Source organism: Oncorhynchus mykiss, chromosome 22, assembly GCF_013265735.2.
Source record: "Oncorhynchus mykiss isolate Arlee chromosome 22, USDA_OmykA_1.1, whole genome shotgun sequence".
Lineage (NCBI taxonomy): Eukaryota > Metazoa > Chordata > Actinopteri > Salmoniformes > Salmonidae > Oncorhynchus > Oncorhynchus mykiss.
The window spans coordinates 333,376-352,366 of record NC_048586.1 but is presented as its reverse complement, the minus strand read 5'-3'; the positions used below and the strand labels follow the sequence as shown (position 1 = coordinate 352,366).

The 18,991-nt window shown below is 41.0% G+C and overlaps 1 protein-coding gene across 8 annotated transcripts in view; it reads right to left on the bottom strand.

The window, feature by feature from the left end:
- Positions 1-18,991, bottom strand: part of mycbp2 (MYC binding protein 2) — a 294,316-nt gene that overhangs the window by 215,062 nt on the left and 60,263 nt on the right. For all 8 annotated transcript variants that reach the window (XM_021578600.2, XM_021578599.2, XM_021578604.2 and 5 more), the window contains exons 6-9: positions 14,081-14,323; positions 11,203-11,274; positions 1,963-2,062; positions 1,163-1,236 (exon numbers count right to left, since the gene is read on the bottom strand). In XM_021578600.2, coding sequence (XP_021434275.2) covers positions 1,163-1,236; positions 1,963-2,062; positions 11,203-11,274; positions 14,081-14,323 — 489 coding nt within the window. The remainder of the gene's footprint in view (positions 1-1,162; positions 1,237-1,962; positions 2,063-11,202; positions 11,275-14,080; positions 14,324-18,991) is intronic.

Here is an 18,991-nt window from a genome sequence, read left to right as displayed (position 1 = left end):
GATGACAGAGTGACACTTCTGAGTGAGGCTGGCTGCCTGAGAAGGTGGCTGGCATACATCACCGTACCGGACTCAACATTGTTTAAATAACTAAGGGTTTGTGATTTACTTGGCAAGTAGGTGTTAGACAGTGTGTGTGTATACGTGTGTGAGAGAGAGCGCAAGAGCGAGAATATTCTGCCCTGTGAATTTGAACAAAGTAGCCACCATCACTCCTGAATGGCAAATAGTCTTGTATGTAGAAAAGCTAAACAATAGATTTAGGGGAACAAGTACAGTATGTGAAAGTCCCACAATGTTATTGCAGCCCCTGTCCCAGCTACTTTGCTGCTCTATGCAAGATACACATTTCCATAAATAGCTTAAGAAATAGGTTAAAATGCCAGAGAATCTCATGTGGCCCATTAGGCTGTATTATGTTATCGGTAGACTATTATTGGGCCATATCAGCCAATAGACTGGATGTAGATTGAAAGAGCCAGAGTTGGGGCAAAATTGAACAGGAGAACAGACACTTGAGCTAGGTTTTGCTTTACTTTTAGGAGCAGGACGATTTGCAGGCAAAGACAGATGAGTGTGTTATCAATATTTATTTCCAATCGATGTAGCAGCCTACACTATAGACTATCATATTTGGGAAGTTAATTTATTTGAAAAGACAACATGCCTTGTGCTTTTCTGCCCATGCATACTATAGCCTACATGCTAATTAATTATAGACCACAGATATGGCGCACTTGATCATGCGCGCCCAACAAAAGAGACGAGAGGTAAGCTACTGAACTTGAAGCAGTAAGAATTTCAAACACACCTATTAGTGTGTTTGAATAAGGCGACAAAGAGGTGCCTTTAATATAATAGATAATCCATACAATACAAAAAGATTACAAATAATCTGAGAAATAAAAAACATTTTTATCCCAAAGTTGACAGTCTGACCGACCCATCCCGCAAACAGCATGAAAAATGCAGACCGTGCATCGGGGTCTGCAGGTCCGGCAGGAATGACACTACATTATAGTATAATAGCAATCTCTCTCCTACATTAGGCACAGGGCTTCAGTCTGTACCCATCCACTCTTCTCTCTCAAGATAAATACAAATAAAATAATAATTTTAGCGCCAGTGCAGCAGATTAATGTGAGTGTGAATGGAGACTCACGTCTTTGCAGGCAGTGATTTGATTGATGTATTCGCCGTCAGTGAAGACTACGCTCTGGCCGTCTGTCTGTAGGCCTGTGAAAAGGACACCGTTCAAAAGAGAATTTATAATATCCAAAGAATAGGGAGATGAATTTGTCATGCTTTTGACAAAGGAATTCAGCCGAAACACTGTGCATTGGCCTCTGTCCGTCCATGGTGTGGTACATTTTATTCATATTTTTGAAATGAATATTAACATAGCATACTGTAAAACAAAAAACAGGGCTAGCTAGACAGAGATTTAGTTCTCAATATCCTGAGGAAGTGCGTAAGTGCCTGCACATTGAATCTATAAAGCTATATAGGCATCTTTGTCCTGTGGCCATTTGGTTATGTTTCAATCCTTTCCTAGTTTAAATCAGGATTAATTTCTGGATTTCTGCATGCGGAATCCATTAGTTATGATTATATCGAAATATTATGAATATTGAAAACATTGTAGTTACAAGCCTTAGTGTAGAGTATATTAATGATATGGTTGGCTAAAAGGTTTGGTCTAGTCAATCACCGGGCGAGAGGTTTAAAAGCGGACAGAAGTCTTTTAAATATGAAATGTTTCCAAGTTAATCGAAAAAAATACCACATTTATTTTCAGAGGCCAGGTTCATCGGTTCAAGACAACAGTAAGTAAACAGGTGATTACAAAAATTTTAAAAATTCACACTAGCTTACAAACAGGTACATGAAAAAATGAATGCATTGTTTATTATAACACACACTATTGGGAAGAAGGATATGTTACTGTGTGTTATCATGTACCTGGCATAGTGATGGTTCCCTCATGCTCCAGAGTCTCTGGGTCGATCTTGATGGCCGATGTACTGTGGTTGTTACTCGTATCCCGGTACAACAGGCAGCCCTGCGCGCACAAGCATCAATTTATCAATATTCGTATTTATACACTTTTAGGACTGCATTTGTCACAACTCACAAAAGCAACACAGCCATTAGAGAGTTAGAATGTGTAGCACATTGTAAAGGAATACAAACAAGACCAAGACTGCAAATTCATAGGTAACGGCCCTGTCCCGCTACCTTGGATCACTTTTCCCCAGAGCTGAAGATCTGAATAACTGCGTGAGAGTTTCTTTACGCTGTACAATATGGGCAAATAATATGACTGCAATTTTTTTAACAAATATTCCAAATGCAATTTTACTTGTGATTTAGATCAAAAACTTTGTTGGAATCATATAAATAAAATGTGTATTCTGATTCTATGATTGGTGTTTGGCATGACAACGAATGAAAAAGCCAGATACAGTAGAAGTTGTGACAGGGTAGAAATCAAAGTGACTTTCACAGGGGACTCTTACATTTTAATGTTACATTCATGGCTTTAAAAAAAAATTGCAGCCTCTTGTGATATGGATACATGACAATTGTGCAGACCTGCTGTACACACATTTTTGTGGTCTTCTATCTGACAATCGTGAGTGATAATTCAAGTTTCACCAGTTTAACATTCATGCATCATCTCCATGCCAACCATTTGATCTCAATCAGTTTCATGGGGATATGCGTTTAGATCTTCTTGAGTTATACAGTGTTGTTTGGAAGTAGACTAGTGTATTTATTATGGATCCCCATTACTGGGGTCCAGCAAAATTAAGGCAGTTATACATTTTTAAAAACGTTACAGTACACTTACAACAGCTTTCACAACATATTAAGTGTGTACCCTCAGGCCCCTACTCTACTACCACATATCTATAACACAAAATCCATGTGTACGTGTGTGTATAGTGCGTATGTTATTGTGTGTTTGTGTGTTACTGAACAGTAGTCTAGGTGCGTCAAAACTAGGGCCTGTAGGACCTGCCTTGTTGATAGTGCTGTTAAGAAACCAGAGCAGCTCTTTATTATGGACAGACATCTCCCCATCCTAGCTACTGTTCTATCAATATGTTTTTAACATTAGTTTACAATCCAGGGTTACTCCAAGCAGTTTCTCCTCAACTTGCTCAATTACCACATGCATTACAATATTTAGCTGAGGTTTAGTGAATGATTTTTCCCAAATAAAATGCTTTTAGTTTTAAATATTTAGGACTAACTTATTCCTTGCCACCCATTATGAAACTAACTGCAGCTCTTTGTTAAGTGTTGCAGTCATTTCAGTTGCTGTGGTAGCTGACGTGTATAGTGTTGGAGTCATCCGCATACAAAGACACACTGGCTATACTCAAGGCCAGAGGCATGTTGTTTCGTAAAGATTGAAAAAGCAAGGGGCCAAGACAGCTACCCTGGAGAATTCCTAATTCTACCTGGATTTGTTGGAGATGCTTCCAAAAAAGAACACCCTCTGTGTTCTGTTAGACAGGTAACTCTTTATCCACAATATAGCAGGGGGTGTAAAGCCATAACACATACATTTTTCCAGCAACAGACTGATTGATAATGTCACACTGAAGTCTAATAAACCAGCCCCCACAATCTTCTTATCATCAATTTCCCGCAGCCAACCATCAGTAATTTGTGTAAGTGTCTTGCTTGTTGAATGTCCTTACGTATAAGCGTGCTTAAAATCTTGTCAATTTGTTTACTGTATCTGGACAAAAGTGTTTCATTTTTTATTTATTGAATATCCAAAACATACAATATAATTTGTAGTTGTTGAGCGGCTTCACTGCATCATACCAGCCATCCAACAGATTTCCATTCAGAGCGACACACAGAAGCATCCAGGGTCAAAGGACAGATCTACCACCAGGCCAAAAAACATGAACCCGAACCCTCCATGATCCCCCATAACTGTCCCTCAACCATTTGAGACACCTCACACAGTCACCGCCAAGAAGAAAGAAAATACAATTAATTCCATTCCCCACCCAAGAACCCCCCCAATGCACCAACAACCAAGAGAATGAACTAAAGAGAAAAAAGGAAAAGACAAGAAAACAGCAAACAAACAAAAATAAAAAATAAATGTAAAACAAAGGACATGACATGAACCAAAAAGGTAATAACTCTACAAACTATCTGTATTGGAGATTCAGGAAGAATTTTGTTCCTTTTTCTCCATATTCCATCCAGTTTGCTTTATTTTTGTAATAGATTGCATTAGACCGTTCTTGAATAAGTTCCTCAGGTTCTTTTTGTTTTTTCTCTAACTTATTTTGTATCTCTGTAGTATCGTTTTCATTGCTATCTACCTGTACTATTAGTTCATGGATTTCCCTTGTTAGTCGTGTCTCTTTAGCCAGAAACTGCTTTTTGATTATTGATTAATATTTAATTGAATGACCCCAGAAGGTAGTACATTTAAAAAGTATCCCAAACAATAAGGGGATTTGCTGAACCTATATTATACTGGAAAATTTCAGTTATAAATAATTTTGTCTTATTTTTAACTAAGTTGTCCTCCAGTAAACTTTGTAAAAAAAAAACGTTTTTATTTTCTTTGTAATACAGTAAACTTTTAAATTTCCAATATCCCCGTCCATGTGGAAAATGTATGTGTTATGTGAATGCCAATTAGATGATGATCCGATCGCAATCTCTTATTAACACTTTTTTTTATCTTTTACGCAAGAGACAAGAAAGTAGTCAAGACGACTAGCTTGATTAAGTCTCCTCCATGTATATCTCACTAGGTCAGGGTGTTTTAGTCTCCAAATATCCACTATTTATAATGTGTCCATAATATTAGTGATTTCCTTAAAGGTGATGATAGTTTGTAGAGTTATTACCTTTACGGTTCATAGAGGCAGTTAACACTGTTTTAGTCTCCTACCATAATGGTTAGATTATTTGCTGCCTGTAATAAATTGGTATAAATGTCTTCGAAGAAGCATGAATCATCCTGATTTTGACCATATAGATTAATGAGCCAAATCACTTTTTCGTCCACCTTCATATTAAAAAAGATCCACCTTCCTGGCGAATCATTCCTGATAATTTGCAAATTCAGATCGACATTTTTGTTAATTAATATCACACCCTTTGAGTTCCTTTGTCCATGACAGAAAATGATTTCACCCCGTTCCCTTTTCCATGCAATTTCATCTAAGGATGTAGAGTGAGTTTCCTGTAAACAGTAGATGTTATATTCCTTTTCTTTTAGCCATGTAAAGACTGGTCTTTTTTTATAATCTGCTAAGCCATTACAATTATAACTGGCTAGTTTACTAGAGTTGGTAACAGGTTGATTGGTCGGCTATTTGAGCCAGTAAAGGGGGCTTTACTATTCTTAGGTAGGGGAATAACCTTTGCTTCCCTCCAGGCCTGGGGGCCCACACTTTCGAGTAGGCTTCAATTGAAGATATGGCAAATAGGAGTGCCAATATCAGCCGCTAGTATCCTCAGTTGTAGACCCTTGTAGCTTGTCATTGTTGATAGACACTTTTTTCACCATTTCCACACTTACTTTAAAGAATTCAAAATTGCAATGCTCGTCTTTCATAATATGGTCAGATATACTTGGATGTGTAGTGTCAGCATTTGTTGCTGGCATGAAATGCCCAAGTTTCCTAATATTGCCAATTATTTTAATTATTAATTAAGTTTGCAATATCAACTTTTATTTAACCAGGGAAAAACACATTTAGACCTAGGTCCTCATTTGCAAATGTGACCTGGGAACAAAACAGAAAATACAATTATACACAATTTAAAACAAAATTAAATAAAATAGCAAATATTATACACAATAAACAAACAAAAATACCTAGCATTTCTCCAAAATTGACCCAGAGACGACTACTTTTTTAAATGATGTCAGTTCAGTATAACTTCCTTGGGTAGGGAAGGAGAGGAATTTCCACGCTTCAGCAGAGTCAGCGATAGAACTTAAGTAGTTTGATTTAGCCATTTTAACTAAGGAAGTGCATTTATTTCTCAGTTGCCTGAAAAGCTGCCAGTCCACAACAGCATTCGTTAGTATAGCTTTGGCTCAGGCACGATTTCTTCTTCTAAATATAACTGAAAGTGGTGTAGAAACATAATGTTTTAGTCTATAGCATTTTTAAAGAAGCGTGTTTATCTGCCAGTGATATAAAAATAGATACGTGCTCAAGAGCTAATTCAGGATCAGGTATACACTTGGAGGAAAGTTCAGAAAAGAACAAGTCATGCATAAACGCTTGGGGAGAAAAGTTTTTATAATGTATCTTCCTAATACGAATATCAGAATTATGCTGTCTAGTATCTCTAATGCAGGCTATGGGACAATGATCACACTAAAACACATATACTTATGGGGGTTAATTATGAGAATGAAATCTAATAGTGAGGATCTATCTAGATTTTCACATTTAACCGAATGGGTTATGTGATTAGCTGGGTCAGATTAAGATCAAAATCAAATCAAATGTATTTGTCACATACACATGGTTAGCAGATGTTAATGCGAGTGTAGCTAAATGCTTGTGCTTCTAGTTCCGACAATGCAGTAATAACCAACAAGTAATCTAACATAACAATTCCAAAACTACTACCTTATACACACAAGTGTTAAGGGATAAAGAATATGTATATAAAGATATATGAATGAGTGATGGTACAGAACGGCATAGGCAAGATGCAGTAGATGGTATCGAGTACAGTATATACATATGAGATGAGTAATGTAGGGTATGTAAACATTATATTAAGTAGCATTGTTGACGGTGGCTAGTGATATATTTTACATCAATTCCCATTATTAAAGTGGCTGGAGTTGAGTCAGTGTGTTGGCAGCAGCCACTCAATGTTAGTGGTGGCTGTTTAACAGTCTGATGGCCTTGAGATAGAAGCTGTTTTTCAGTCTCTCGGTCCCAGCTTTGATACACCTGTACTGACCTCGCCTTCTGGATGATAGCGGGGTGAACAGGCAGTGGCTCGGGTGGTTGTTGTCCTTGATGATCTTTATGGCCTTCCTGTCACATCGGGTGGTGTAGGTGTCCTGGAGGGCAGGTAGTTTGCCCCCGGTGATGCGTTGTGCAGACTGCAACACCCTCTGGAGAACCTTTGCGGTTGAGGGCGGAGCAGTTGCCGTACCAGGCTATGATACAGCCCGACAGGATGCTCTCGATTGTGCATCTGTATAAGTTAGTCAGGGTTTTGGGTGACAAGCCAAATTTCTTCACCCTCCTGAGGTTGAAGAGGCACTATTGCGCCTTCACCACACTGTGTGTGTGGGTGGACCATTTCAGATTTTCGTTGATATGTAACCTAAGAAACTTAAACATTCTACTTACTCCACTGCTGTCCCTTCGATGTGGATAGGGGGGTGCTCCCTCTGCTGTTTCCTGAAGTCCACAATAATCTCCTTTGTTTTGTTGACGTTGAGTGAGAGTTTGTTTTCCTGACACCACACTCCGAGGTCCCTCACCTCCTCCCTGTATGCGGTCTCGTCGCTGTTGGTAATCAAGCCCACTCCTGTTGTGTCATCTGCAAACTTCATGATTGAGTTGGAGGCGTGCATGGCCATGCAGTCGTGGGTGAACTGGGAGTACAGGAGGGGGCTGAGCATAAACCCTTATGGGGCCCCAGTATTGAGGGTCAGCGAGATGGAGATGTTTCCTACCTTCACCACCTGGGGGCGGCCACGTTAAAGTCCAGGACCCAATTGCATAGGGTGGGGTTGAGACCCAGGGCCTCCAGCTTGATGAGCTTGGAGGGTACTATGGTGTTGAATGCTGAGCTATAGTCAATTAACAGCATTCTTACATAGGTATTCCTCTTGTCCAGATGGGATAGGGCAGTGTGATGGCGATTGCATGGTCTGTGGATCTGTTAGGGTGGTACGTAAACTGAAGTGGGTCTAGGGTGGCCGGTAAGGTGGATCCTTGACTAGTCTCTCAAAGCATGATGACAGAAGTGAGTGCTACAGGGCGGTAGTCATTTAGTTCAGTTCTTTTTGCCTTTTTGGGTACAGGAACAATGGTGGCCTTGAAGCATGGGGGGACAGCAGACTGGGATATGGAGCAATTGAATATGTCTGTAAACACACCAGCCAGCTGGTCTGCGCAAGCTCTGAGGATGTGGCTAGGGATGCCCACTGGGCCGGCAGCCTTGCGAGGGTTAAAACGTTTAAATGTTTTACTCACGTCGGCCACGGAGAAGGAGAGGGGGGGAGCAGTTCTTGTTAACGGGACGCAACGGTGGCACTGTATTATCCTCAAAGTGGGCAAAGGTGTTTAGTTTGTCTGGAAGCATGACGTGGCTGGTTTTCTTCTTGTAGTCCGTAATTTCCTGTAGACCCTGCTACATGTCTTGTGTCTGAGCCATTGAATTGCGACTCCACTTTGTCCCTGTACTGGCATTTCGCTTGTTTGATTGCCTTGCAGAGGGAATAACTACACTGTTTATATTCAGCCATATTCCCAGACCTCTTTCCATGGTTAAATGCGATGGTTCGCGATTTCAGTTTGGCGCGAATGCCGCCATCCATCCACGGTTTTTGGTTAGGGTAGGATTTAATACATACAGTAGCTAAAACATATCCAATGCACTTCCTTATAAATTCACTCACCAAGTCAGTGTATAGGTCAATGTTATTCTCTGAAGCTGACTGGAACATATCCCAGTCCGCGTGATCAAAACAATCTTGAAGCGTGGATTCTGATTGGTCAGACCAGTGTTGGTTCTAGTCACTGGTACATCCTGTGAGTTTCTGCTTATAAGACAGTAGGAGCAAGATGGCGTCATGGTCGGATTTGCCAAAGTGTGGGGGGGGGGGCTTTGTATGCATCGTGGAAGTTAGAGTAGCAGTGGTCGAGTGGATTATCCCCGGGCGTAGTGCAATCAATATTCTGATAGAATTTAGGTAGCCTTGTTCTCAGATTTACTTGGTTAAAATCCCCAGCTACAATAAATGCAGCCTCAGGATACAGTGCCTTGCAAAAGTATTTGGCCCCCTTGAACTTTGCGACCTTTTGCCACATTTCAGGCTTCAAACATAAAGATATAAAACTGTATTTTTTTGTGAAGAATCAACAACAAGTGGGACACAATCATGAAGTGGAACGACATTTATTGGATATTTCAAACTTTTTTAACAAATCAAAAACTGAAAAATTGGGCGTGCAAAATTATTCAGCCCCTTTACTTTCAGTGCAGCAAACTCTCTCCAGAAGTTCAGTGAGGATCTCTGAATGATCCAATGTTGACCTAAATGACTAATGATGATAAATACAATCCACCTGTGTGTAATCAAGTCTCCGTATAAATGCACCTGCACTGTGAGTCTCAGAGGTCCGTTAAAAGTGCAGAGAGCATCATGAAGAACAAGGAACACACCAGTCAGCAGGGACAGGGAAGATGGTTAAAATTGATGGGAAGATGGATGGAGCCAAATACAGGACCATTCTGGAAGAAAACCTGATGGAGTCTGCAAAAGACCTGAGACTGGGACGGAGATTTGTCTTCCAACAAGACAATGATCCAAAACATAAAGCAAAATCTACAATGGAATGGTTCAAAAATAAACATATCCAGGTGTTAGAATGGCCAAGTCAAAGTCCAGACCTGAATCCAATCGAGAATCTGTGGAAAGAACTGAAAACTGCTGTTCACAAATGCTCTCCATCCAACCTCACTGAGCTCACTGAGCCTCACTCAGTCTCTCGATGTGCAAAACTGATAGAGACATACCCCAAGCGACTTACAGCTGTAATCGCAGCAAAAGGTGGCGCTACAAAGTATTAACTTAAGGGGGCTGAATAATTTTGCACGCCCAATTTTTCAGTTTTTGATTTGTTAAAAAAGTTTGAAATATCCAATAAATGTCGTTCCACTTCATGATTGTGTCCCACTTGTTGTTGATTCTTCACAAAAAAAATACAGTTTTATATCTTTATGTTTGAAGCCTGAAATGTGGCAAAAGGTCGCAAAGTTCAAGGGGGCCGAATACTTTCGCAAGGCACTGTATATGGTTTCCAGTATACATAGAGTCCAGTGAAGTACCTTTAGGGCCATCTTGGTGTCTGCTTGAGGGGGAGCGTACACAGCTGTGACCATAACTAACGAGAATTCACTTGGAAGGTAATATGGCCGGGATTTGATTGTGAATGCAAATTATTTGGGTGGATCCCAGTGTTTTGAATGAAGTACAGTGAGGGAATTTTAGAGCAGATGATGTTAAACTGTAGGATATGTTTTGCCTCGTAGTGTACCCTGTTGAGTTATGGCCACCTGAGACAAAAGCGACCATTTGCACAATCATGCTCATAAGAAATTAGGTGGTGTTTGTCTTTCCGTAACGCTACACTACGCTATTATATTCAGTTCTGTTGCAGATGTAGGATCTTAATTTGGCAACATTGTTTCTGAGAAATGTCCTGCGCTGTGCTGCAGTGTCGTGATTTACATTAATTCACAGAAAGCCTGCACTAACACATGGTTATATAAACAGTATTACACTTTTCATTTTCATGTAACCAAATTATGGCCAGCTAATAGCCTAACCACCGATCAAGCAACATTAGGAACTAAATGTTCAAATCCTGATGTTGCAGGATTATTTTGCTGCGACAATACTGGTCAAATTAACATCCTGCATCTGTATATAGAATACTATAATTCTGTGATCTTGCAGACATTGATTCAGATCTGATCTAACTTTACAAAACGGGCACCATTCACCAGTCAGTCGCCTGTTCTCTGAGCTGCCGAACGAGTAAAGAGGCGTAAATTAGACAATTCCGCACAAGCAAAAACTTCAGACCTTAAGCTGTTGGGAAAAGAGATCCAGAAGTTGGATCCGCAGGAACTCCATAGAAACAAACAGTGCCTCATCAATAAATGTAATTTTGGGGGTAAAAACCTATTCCTTCCTAACCCCTAAAGGGATTCAGTAGGAGCAGAATCGTTATCAACTTAAGCATTTACTGCATACACATCAGTAACCATGCTTATTGGGTCAAATAGGGGGTGATGTAAATCTATGCAGTCAGCCAACAGCATTGTACAACCATAACTAGTGATGAAATAGAATTCCAAGTTCCCTATAGTCTTTAATGTTTTCGTCATGTGGAATCAAAATTAAGATTAACACAAAAATTGACGTTAGATTACCTGAGCGAAGCCCAACCATGATCTCTTCTCCATCCGATTCCTGAAGCATGATGTGGAATTATACACATGGCCCTGGAATACAAACACACTGATCCAATGTTAGAGTGCAATCCCAAACACATATTCAAATGGTCCCTTTCCAGATGATTCGATATGTACAGTTCATTCGGAAAGTATTCCGATTCCTTGACGTTTTACGTTACATTTTTTTTTTCACCTTTATTTAACCAGGTAGGCTAGTTGAGAACAAGTTCTCATTTACAACTGCGACCTGACCAAGATAAAGCAAAGCAGTGCGACACAAACTGAGTTACACATGGAATAAACAAATGTACAGTCATTAACACAATAGAAAAAAAGAAAGTCTATATACAGTGTGTGAAAATTGCATGAGGTGGTAAGGCAATAAATAAGCCATAGAAGCGAAGTAACTGTTTAAAGTTAGTGAGGGAGATGTGTCTCAAACTTCAGTGATTTTTGCAATTCGTTCCGTCATTGGCAGCGGAAAACTGGAAGGAAAGGCGGCCAAAGTAGGTGTTGGTTTTGGGGATGACCAGCGTGTGCTAGGGGTGGGTGTTGTTATCGTGAACAGTGAGCTGAGATAAGGCGGAGCTTTACCTAGCAAAGACTTATGACCTGGAGCCAGTGGGTCTGGTGACGAATATGAAGCGAGGGCCAGCCGACTCGAGCATACAGGTCGCAGTGGTGGGTGGTATATGGGGCTTTGGTGACAAAACGGGTGGCACTGTGATAGAATTGTCTATCACAGTATTATTCTAAAATGTATTAAATCGTTTTTTCACCCTCATCAATCTACACACAATACCCCATAATGACAAAGCACAAACAAGTTTTTTTTATTTTATAAAAAATAAAATAGCATTCAGAGCCTTTGCTCAGTAAATTACTGAAGCATCTCTGCCAGCGATTACAGCCTAGAGTCTTCTTGCGTATGACGCATTCAGAGACTTGTCCCGAAGCCACTCCTGCTTTGTCTTGGCTGTGTGCTTAGGGTCATTGTCCTGTTGGAACATGAACCTTCTCCCCAGTCGAGATCATGAGAACTCTGGAGCAGGTTTTCATTAAGGATCTCTGTACTTTGCTCCATTCATCGTTCCCTCAATCATGACTAGATTCCCAGTCCCTGCCGCTGAAAAACATCCCCATAGCATGATACTGCCACAAACATGTTTCACCGTAAGGATGGTGCCAGGTTTCCTCCAGATGTGACGCTTGGCATTCAGGCCAAAGAGTTCAATCTTGGTTTCATCAGACCATCGACTCTTGTGTCTCATGTTCTGAGAGTCCTTTAAGTGCCTTTCGGCAAACTCTAAGCGGGCTGTCATGTGCCTTTTACTGAGGAGTGGCTTCCATCTGGCCACTTCAATAAAGGCCTGATTGGTGGAGAGCAGCAGGGATGGTTGTCCTTCTGGAAGGTTCTCCCATCTATACAGAGGAACTCTGGAGCTCTGTCAGAGGGACCATCGGGTTCTTGCTCACCTCCCTGACCAAGGCCCTTCTCCCCCGATTGCTCAGTTTGGCCGGGCGGCCAGCTCTAAGAAGAGTCTTGGAGGTTCAAAATTCTTCCATTTAAGAAGAGGCAACTGTGTGCTTGGGGAACTTATATTATCAAATAAATTCTCTGTGTGTAATTATTAAATGAATCACGGAATTGTAATTAACTAGGAAGTTGGGGCACCATTTGAAAATGTTTATAGAGTTGCAATTTCCCAAATGTAACGCTTCAGATATTTTATTATCTTAGCAATTACAGTCTTCTATTAATGTATTATTACATCAGTCTCATTCCTGAGCTTTGCAAACCCTTGGATATCAGCACGATACCTAGCATCATAAATCATCGATATACAAATTAGCTCAATTATTGATTTACTAACTAACTAATCAATCACAGAATTACACACACACACAGACTAGTTATTCATTGGTTACTGACATGATAAACTGAAAATCCCTAGTGGGCTAAGCCGGTATGACGGCTTGGTCGACAAAGGGGTGGGGCCAGCTCCAGAGGGGGTGGACCCCATAAAAACACTACACTCATGGAAATGCTTATACTTTGAACATGAACAACCGCTCATTCGACAATAAATTGCAATTGACTTTTTGTGTAATACTTTCAACCCTTTTTCATGATGTCCAATTGGTAGTTACAGTCTTGGAACCCCTGACCAAATCACAGTGACAAGCAGGAACACCAGTAGCCATAACAAACCGACTACACCAAAGTCTAGAACTGAACGGTAAAGGAGGGTCACCAATGCCATATTTCTGCTCATTGATTAATGAGTAGCTTTAAGACCGCAGTACATTATTGATTAACATAGACACACACACACACACACACACATAATATATACACAGTTTGGGGTTAGGTGAGGAGCAGGGTCACAGTTGAAGTCGGAAGTTTACATACACTTAGGTCATTAAAATTAATTTTTCAACTAGTTTTGGCAAGTCGGTTAGGACATCTATTTTGTGCATGACACAAGTCATTTTTCCAACAATTGTTTACAGACAGATTATTTCACTTATAATTCACTGTACCAATTCCAGTGGGTCAGAAGTTTACGTACATTAAGTTGACCGTGCCTTTAAACAGCTTGGAAAATTCCAGAAAATGATTTCATGGCTTTAGAAGCTTCTGATAGGCTCATTGACATCATTTGAGTCAATTGGAGGTGTACCTATGGATGTATTTCAAGGCCTACCTTCAAACGCAGTGCCTCTTTGCTTGACGTCATGTGTATCTTGTATGCTTATGGATTAGTTTGTATTGACTGCTATATGAGTGTAATAAATCACACTTGAAAAAAGCACTCAAGTAGACACCCACATGTCATCCCACTCTACCTACCCTGACGGTGCCACTGTAGCCGGAGCCCACTTTGTAGAGGCCATCCTTGCAGAGCAGGTAGAGGAAAGAGCCGTCGGTCTGCAGCAGGCAGCGCTCATCCTCATTGACGGTCACCTCCTTCAGTACCCACTTGCTCATCAGTGCCGCCCGCTTGATGCCGTTGCCGAACCAATCTTGGATCTGGATCTTGCCCACCAGCACAGCCTGCACACTCCTCTGTAGCGCGTTCAGAATGGTCGGCACCTGGGACGAAGGTGAGGGAAGAATAAAGATTAAGAATTCATGGAAATTAACTAGAAGAGAAAATGAAAGGACCGTTTTGGCTGCTTTAAGTGTGGAGTGTTTTGTAGAAAGGTCTGGTTTAAAATCAGGGCTCCAGAGTGCAACTATTTTAGGGTTGTCTCCCCAAAAAATGTATCTTGGTCGACCAAGAGTCGTCTGTTCTTTCGACCAATCGATTGGTCTGCATTGTTAAACGTGTATTTTTCCATATATTCACACATCCTATGTGTTTTAATCAATTCAACTAAAGTCAGCAAAAAAAGAAAGTTCCACAGACATGTGACTAAACAGAAATGGAATAATGTGTCCCTGAACAAACGGGAGGGTCAAAACCAAAAGTAACAGTCACTATCTGGTGTGGCCACCAGCTGCATTAAGTACTGCTGTGCGTCTCCTTCTCATGGACTGCACCAGATTTGCCAGTTCTTGCTGTGAGATGTTACCCCACTCTTCCACCAAGGCCCCTGCAAGTTCCCAGACATTTCTGGGGGGAATGGCCCTAACCCTCACCCTCCAATCCAACAGGTCCCAGATGTGCTCAATGGGATTGAGACCCGGGCTCTTCTCTGGCCATGGCAGAACACTAACATTCCTGTTGTGCATGAAATCACGCACAGATTGAGCAGTATGGCTGGTGGCATTGTCATGCTGGAGGGTCATGTCAGGACAAGCCTGCAAGAAGGGTACCACATGAGGGAGGAGGATGTCTTCCCTGTAATACACAGCATTGAGATTGCCTGCAATGACAACAAGCTCAGTCTGATGATGCTGTGACACACCGCCCCAGACCATGACAGACACTCCACCTCCAAATCCATCCCGCTCCAGAGTACAGGCCTCGGTGTAACGCTCATTCCTTCAACGATAAACGTGAATCCGACCATCACCCCTAGTGAGACAAAACCACGGCTCGTCAGTGACGATAACTTTTCCCAGTCCTGTCTGGTCCAGCGACGGTGGGTTTGTGCCCATAGGGGGTGATGTCTGGTGAGGACCTGCCTTACAACAGGCCTACAAGCCCTCAGTCCAGCCTCTCTCAGCCTATTGCGGATAGTCTGAGCACTGATGGAGGGATTGTGCATTCCTGCTGTAACTCGGGCAGTTTTTGTTGCCATCCTGTACCTGTCCCACAGGTATGATGTTCGGATGTACCGATCCTGTGCAGGTGTTGTTACGTGGTCTGCCACTGCAAGGACGATCAGCAGTTTGTCCTGTCTCCCTGTAGCGCTGTCTTAGGCATCTCACAGTGTGGCATTGCAATTTATTGCCCTGGCCACATCTGCAGTACTCATGCCTTGTTGCAGCATGCCTAAGGCACGTTCACGCAGATGAGCAGGGACCCTGGTTATCCTTGTTTTGGTGTTTTTCAGAGTCAGTAGAAAGGCCTCTTTAGTGTCCTGAGTTTTCATAAGTGACCTTAATTGCCTACAGTTTAAGCTGTTAGCGTCTTAAAGACCGTTCCACAGGTGCATTCATTGTTTACAGTTCATTGAACAAGCATGAGAGACAATGTTTAAACCCTTTACAATGAAGATCAAGTTACTTGGATTTTTACAAATGATCTTTTAAAGATATGGTCCTGAAAAAGGGATTTTTTTTTGTTGCTGAGTATATATTCACTGAGCTTGTCTATTGCTTTAAGCACACAGTTTGATTAAATAATTAAGACGCACAAATGACGAGAGGGACTCCGAACAGAAATTAATTTGATTGTGCTGGGCCAGACTCAGACTTTGTGCGTTGTGTAAAAATAAAGACAGTGAGTGACTGACTAGCACCCATTGTCGCTCTCTCCTCCCTGCTGCAGCAACCACCACAGATCAAAGTGTTTATTCCTCTGTCTGTGCTGCTGAAGCTACAACATAATTACAGCCATTGAACTTTTTCCCCCTTATTTTACCAGGTAAGTTGACTGGACACATTCTCATTTACAGCAACGACCTGGGGAATAGTTACATGGGAGAAAAGGGTGGATGAACAATCCAATTGTAAGCTGGGGATGATTTGGTGACCATGATGGTATGAGGGACAGATTTTATAATTTAGCCAGGACACCAGGATTTTATTACTTTATTTTTATTTTATTACTTTACTTTATTTAACCAGGTAGGGAAATTGAGAACAAGTTCTCATTTACAATTACACTGGCCAAGATAAAGCAAAGCAGTTCGACACATACAATGACACAGAGTTACACATGGAGTAAAACAAACATACAGTCAACAATACAGTATAAACAAGTCTATATACGATGTGAGCAAATGAGGTGAGATAAGGGAGGTAAAGGCAAAAAAAGGCCATGGTGGCAAAGTAAATACAATATAGCAAGTAAAACACTGGAATGGTAGATTTGCAGTGGAAGAATGTACAAAGTAGAAATAAAAATAATGGGGTGCAGAGGAGCAAAATAAATAAATAAAATAAATACAGTAGGGAAAGAGGTAGTTGTTTGGGCTAAATTATAGGTGGGCTATGTACAGGTGCAGTAATCTGTGAGCTGCTCTGACAGCTGGTGCTTAAAGCTAGTGAGGAAGTGTTTCCAGATGAGTTTTTTGTAGTTCGTTCCAGTCATTGGCAGCAGAGAACTGGAAGGAAAGGCGGACAAAGAAATCATTGGTTTTGGGGGTGACCAGAGATATACCTGCTGGAGCGCGTGCTACAGGTGGGTGATGCTATGGTGACCAGCGAGTTGAGATAAGGGGGGACTTTACCTAGCAGGGTCTTGTAGATGACATGGAGACAGTTTGTTTGGCGACGAGTATGAAGCGAGGGCCAGCCAACGAGAGCGTACAGGTCGCAATGGTGGGTAGTATATGGGGCTTTGGTGACAAAACAGATTGCATGGTGATAGACTGCATCCAATTTGTTGAGTAGGGTATTGGAGGCTATTTTGTAAATTACATGGGATTAACAGGATTAATGAGATTAACACCCTACTCTTACGTTAAGTGCCATAGGATCTTTAGTGACCACAGAGAGAGTCAGGACACCAATTTAACGTCCCATCGGCAAGATGCCCTGGGGCATTGGGATATTTATTTTTTATTTTTAAATCGACCATAGGAAAGGGTGCCTCCTACTGGCCCTACAACACCACTTCCAGCAGCATCAGGTCTCCATCCAGGGACTGACCAGGACCAACCAATCTTAGCTTCAGAGGCAAGCCAGCAGGTGGATGCAGGGTGGTACGAAGCTGACTGAAAAGTTCTGTAACCAAAATCCTTAATTTGTTTAGGAAAAACATTCCCTATTCCTAAAACCAATGCTCTCTTTAAAATGTACAGTGGTTCTTCCTTTAAAAGTGGAGTCATACTGCAGCACAACTTGAGGCGTAATTGTATGGCATGTTAGCATGCTTAACGTCATATTTTACAGTCAGCAATTGTTGCCATTAATGCTAGTTTGACCACTAGAGGGCATCTTTGAGCAGTTAATGAAATGACACAGCTGTAGGCCTAAGAGTCCTGTTTACTGTAGATGTTTTAGCGTAACTTACTTATTGGCATAAAGAACTACTACAATATACAGTAAGTATATCAATCAATGATTCATCTGTGCATGACATCACACAGCATACAAATCATCCATGTCTTTAAATACAGTCAAGCATTTTAGTTCAACTAAATAAAGGAAGCATTTAATTTAACAATGAATAAACCGCAACATCTCGGCTACAGCGATTGAATTCACAAATGCAGTTGACCGTTTTAAATATTGGCTGTACTAGAGACTACATTTTTTGGTATTAATGTTCCTTAATATTATGGTGTTTCTATTAGAGGTAGACTGATTAATAAGAGCCGATTTCAAGTTTTCATAATCAGAAATCAGTATATTTGGACACCTATTTGGCCATTTATTTATATTTTTTATTACCTTTATTTAACTAGGCAGGTCAGTTAAGAACACATTCTTATTTTCAATGATGGCCTAGGAACAGTGGGTTAACTGCCTTGTTCAGGGGCAGAACAACAGATTTTAAATCAGCTCGGGGGATTCAATCTTGCAACCTTACAGTTAAATAGTCCAACGCTCTAACCACCTGCCTCTCATTGCACTACACGAGGAGCCTGCATGTTACGCGAATGCAGTAAGCCAAGGTAAGTTGCTAACTAGCATTAAACGTATCTTATGAAAAACAATCATAATCACTAGTCAACTACACATGGTTGATGATATTACTAGTTTATCTAGCGTGTCCTGCGTTGCATATAATCGATGCGGAGCGTATCGTTGCTCCAATGTGTACCTAACCATAAACATCAATGCCTTTCTTAAAATCAATACACAGAAGTAGATATTTTTAAACCTGCATATTTAGCTCAAAGAAAGCCAGGTTAGCAGGCAATATTAACCAGGTGAAATTGTGACACTTCTCTTGCGTTCATTGCACGAAGAGTCAGTGTATATGCAACAGTTTGGGCCCGCCTAATTTGCCAGACTTTTACGTAATTATGACATAACATTGAAGGTTGTGCAATGTAACAGGAATATTTAGACTTATGGATGCCACCCGTTAGATAAAATACGGAACGGTTCCGTATTTCACTGAAAGAATAAACATTTGGTTTTCGAGATGATAGTTTCCGGAGCCTATCATCTGCAACAGCAGGCTTGTAAGCATTCATT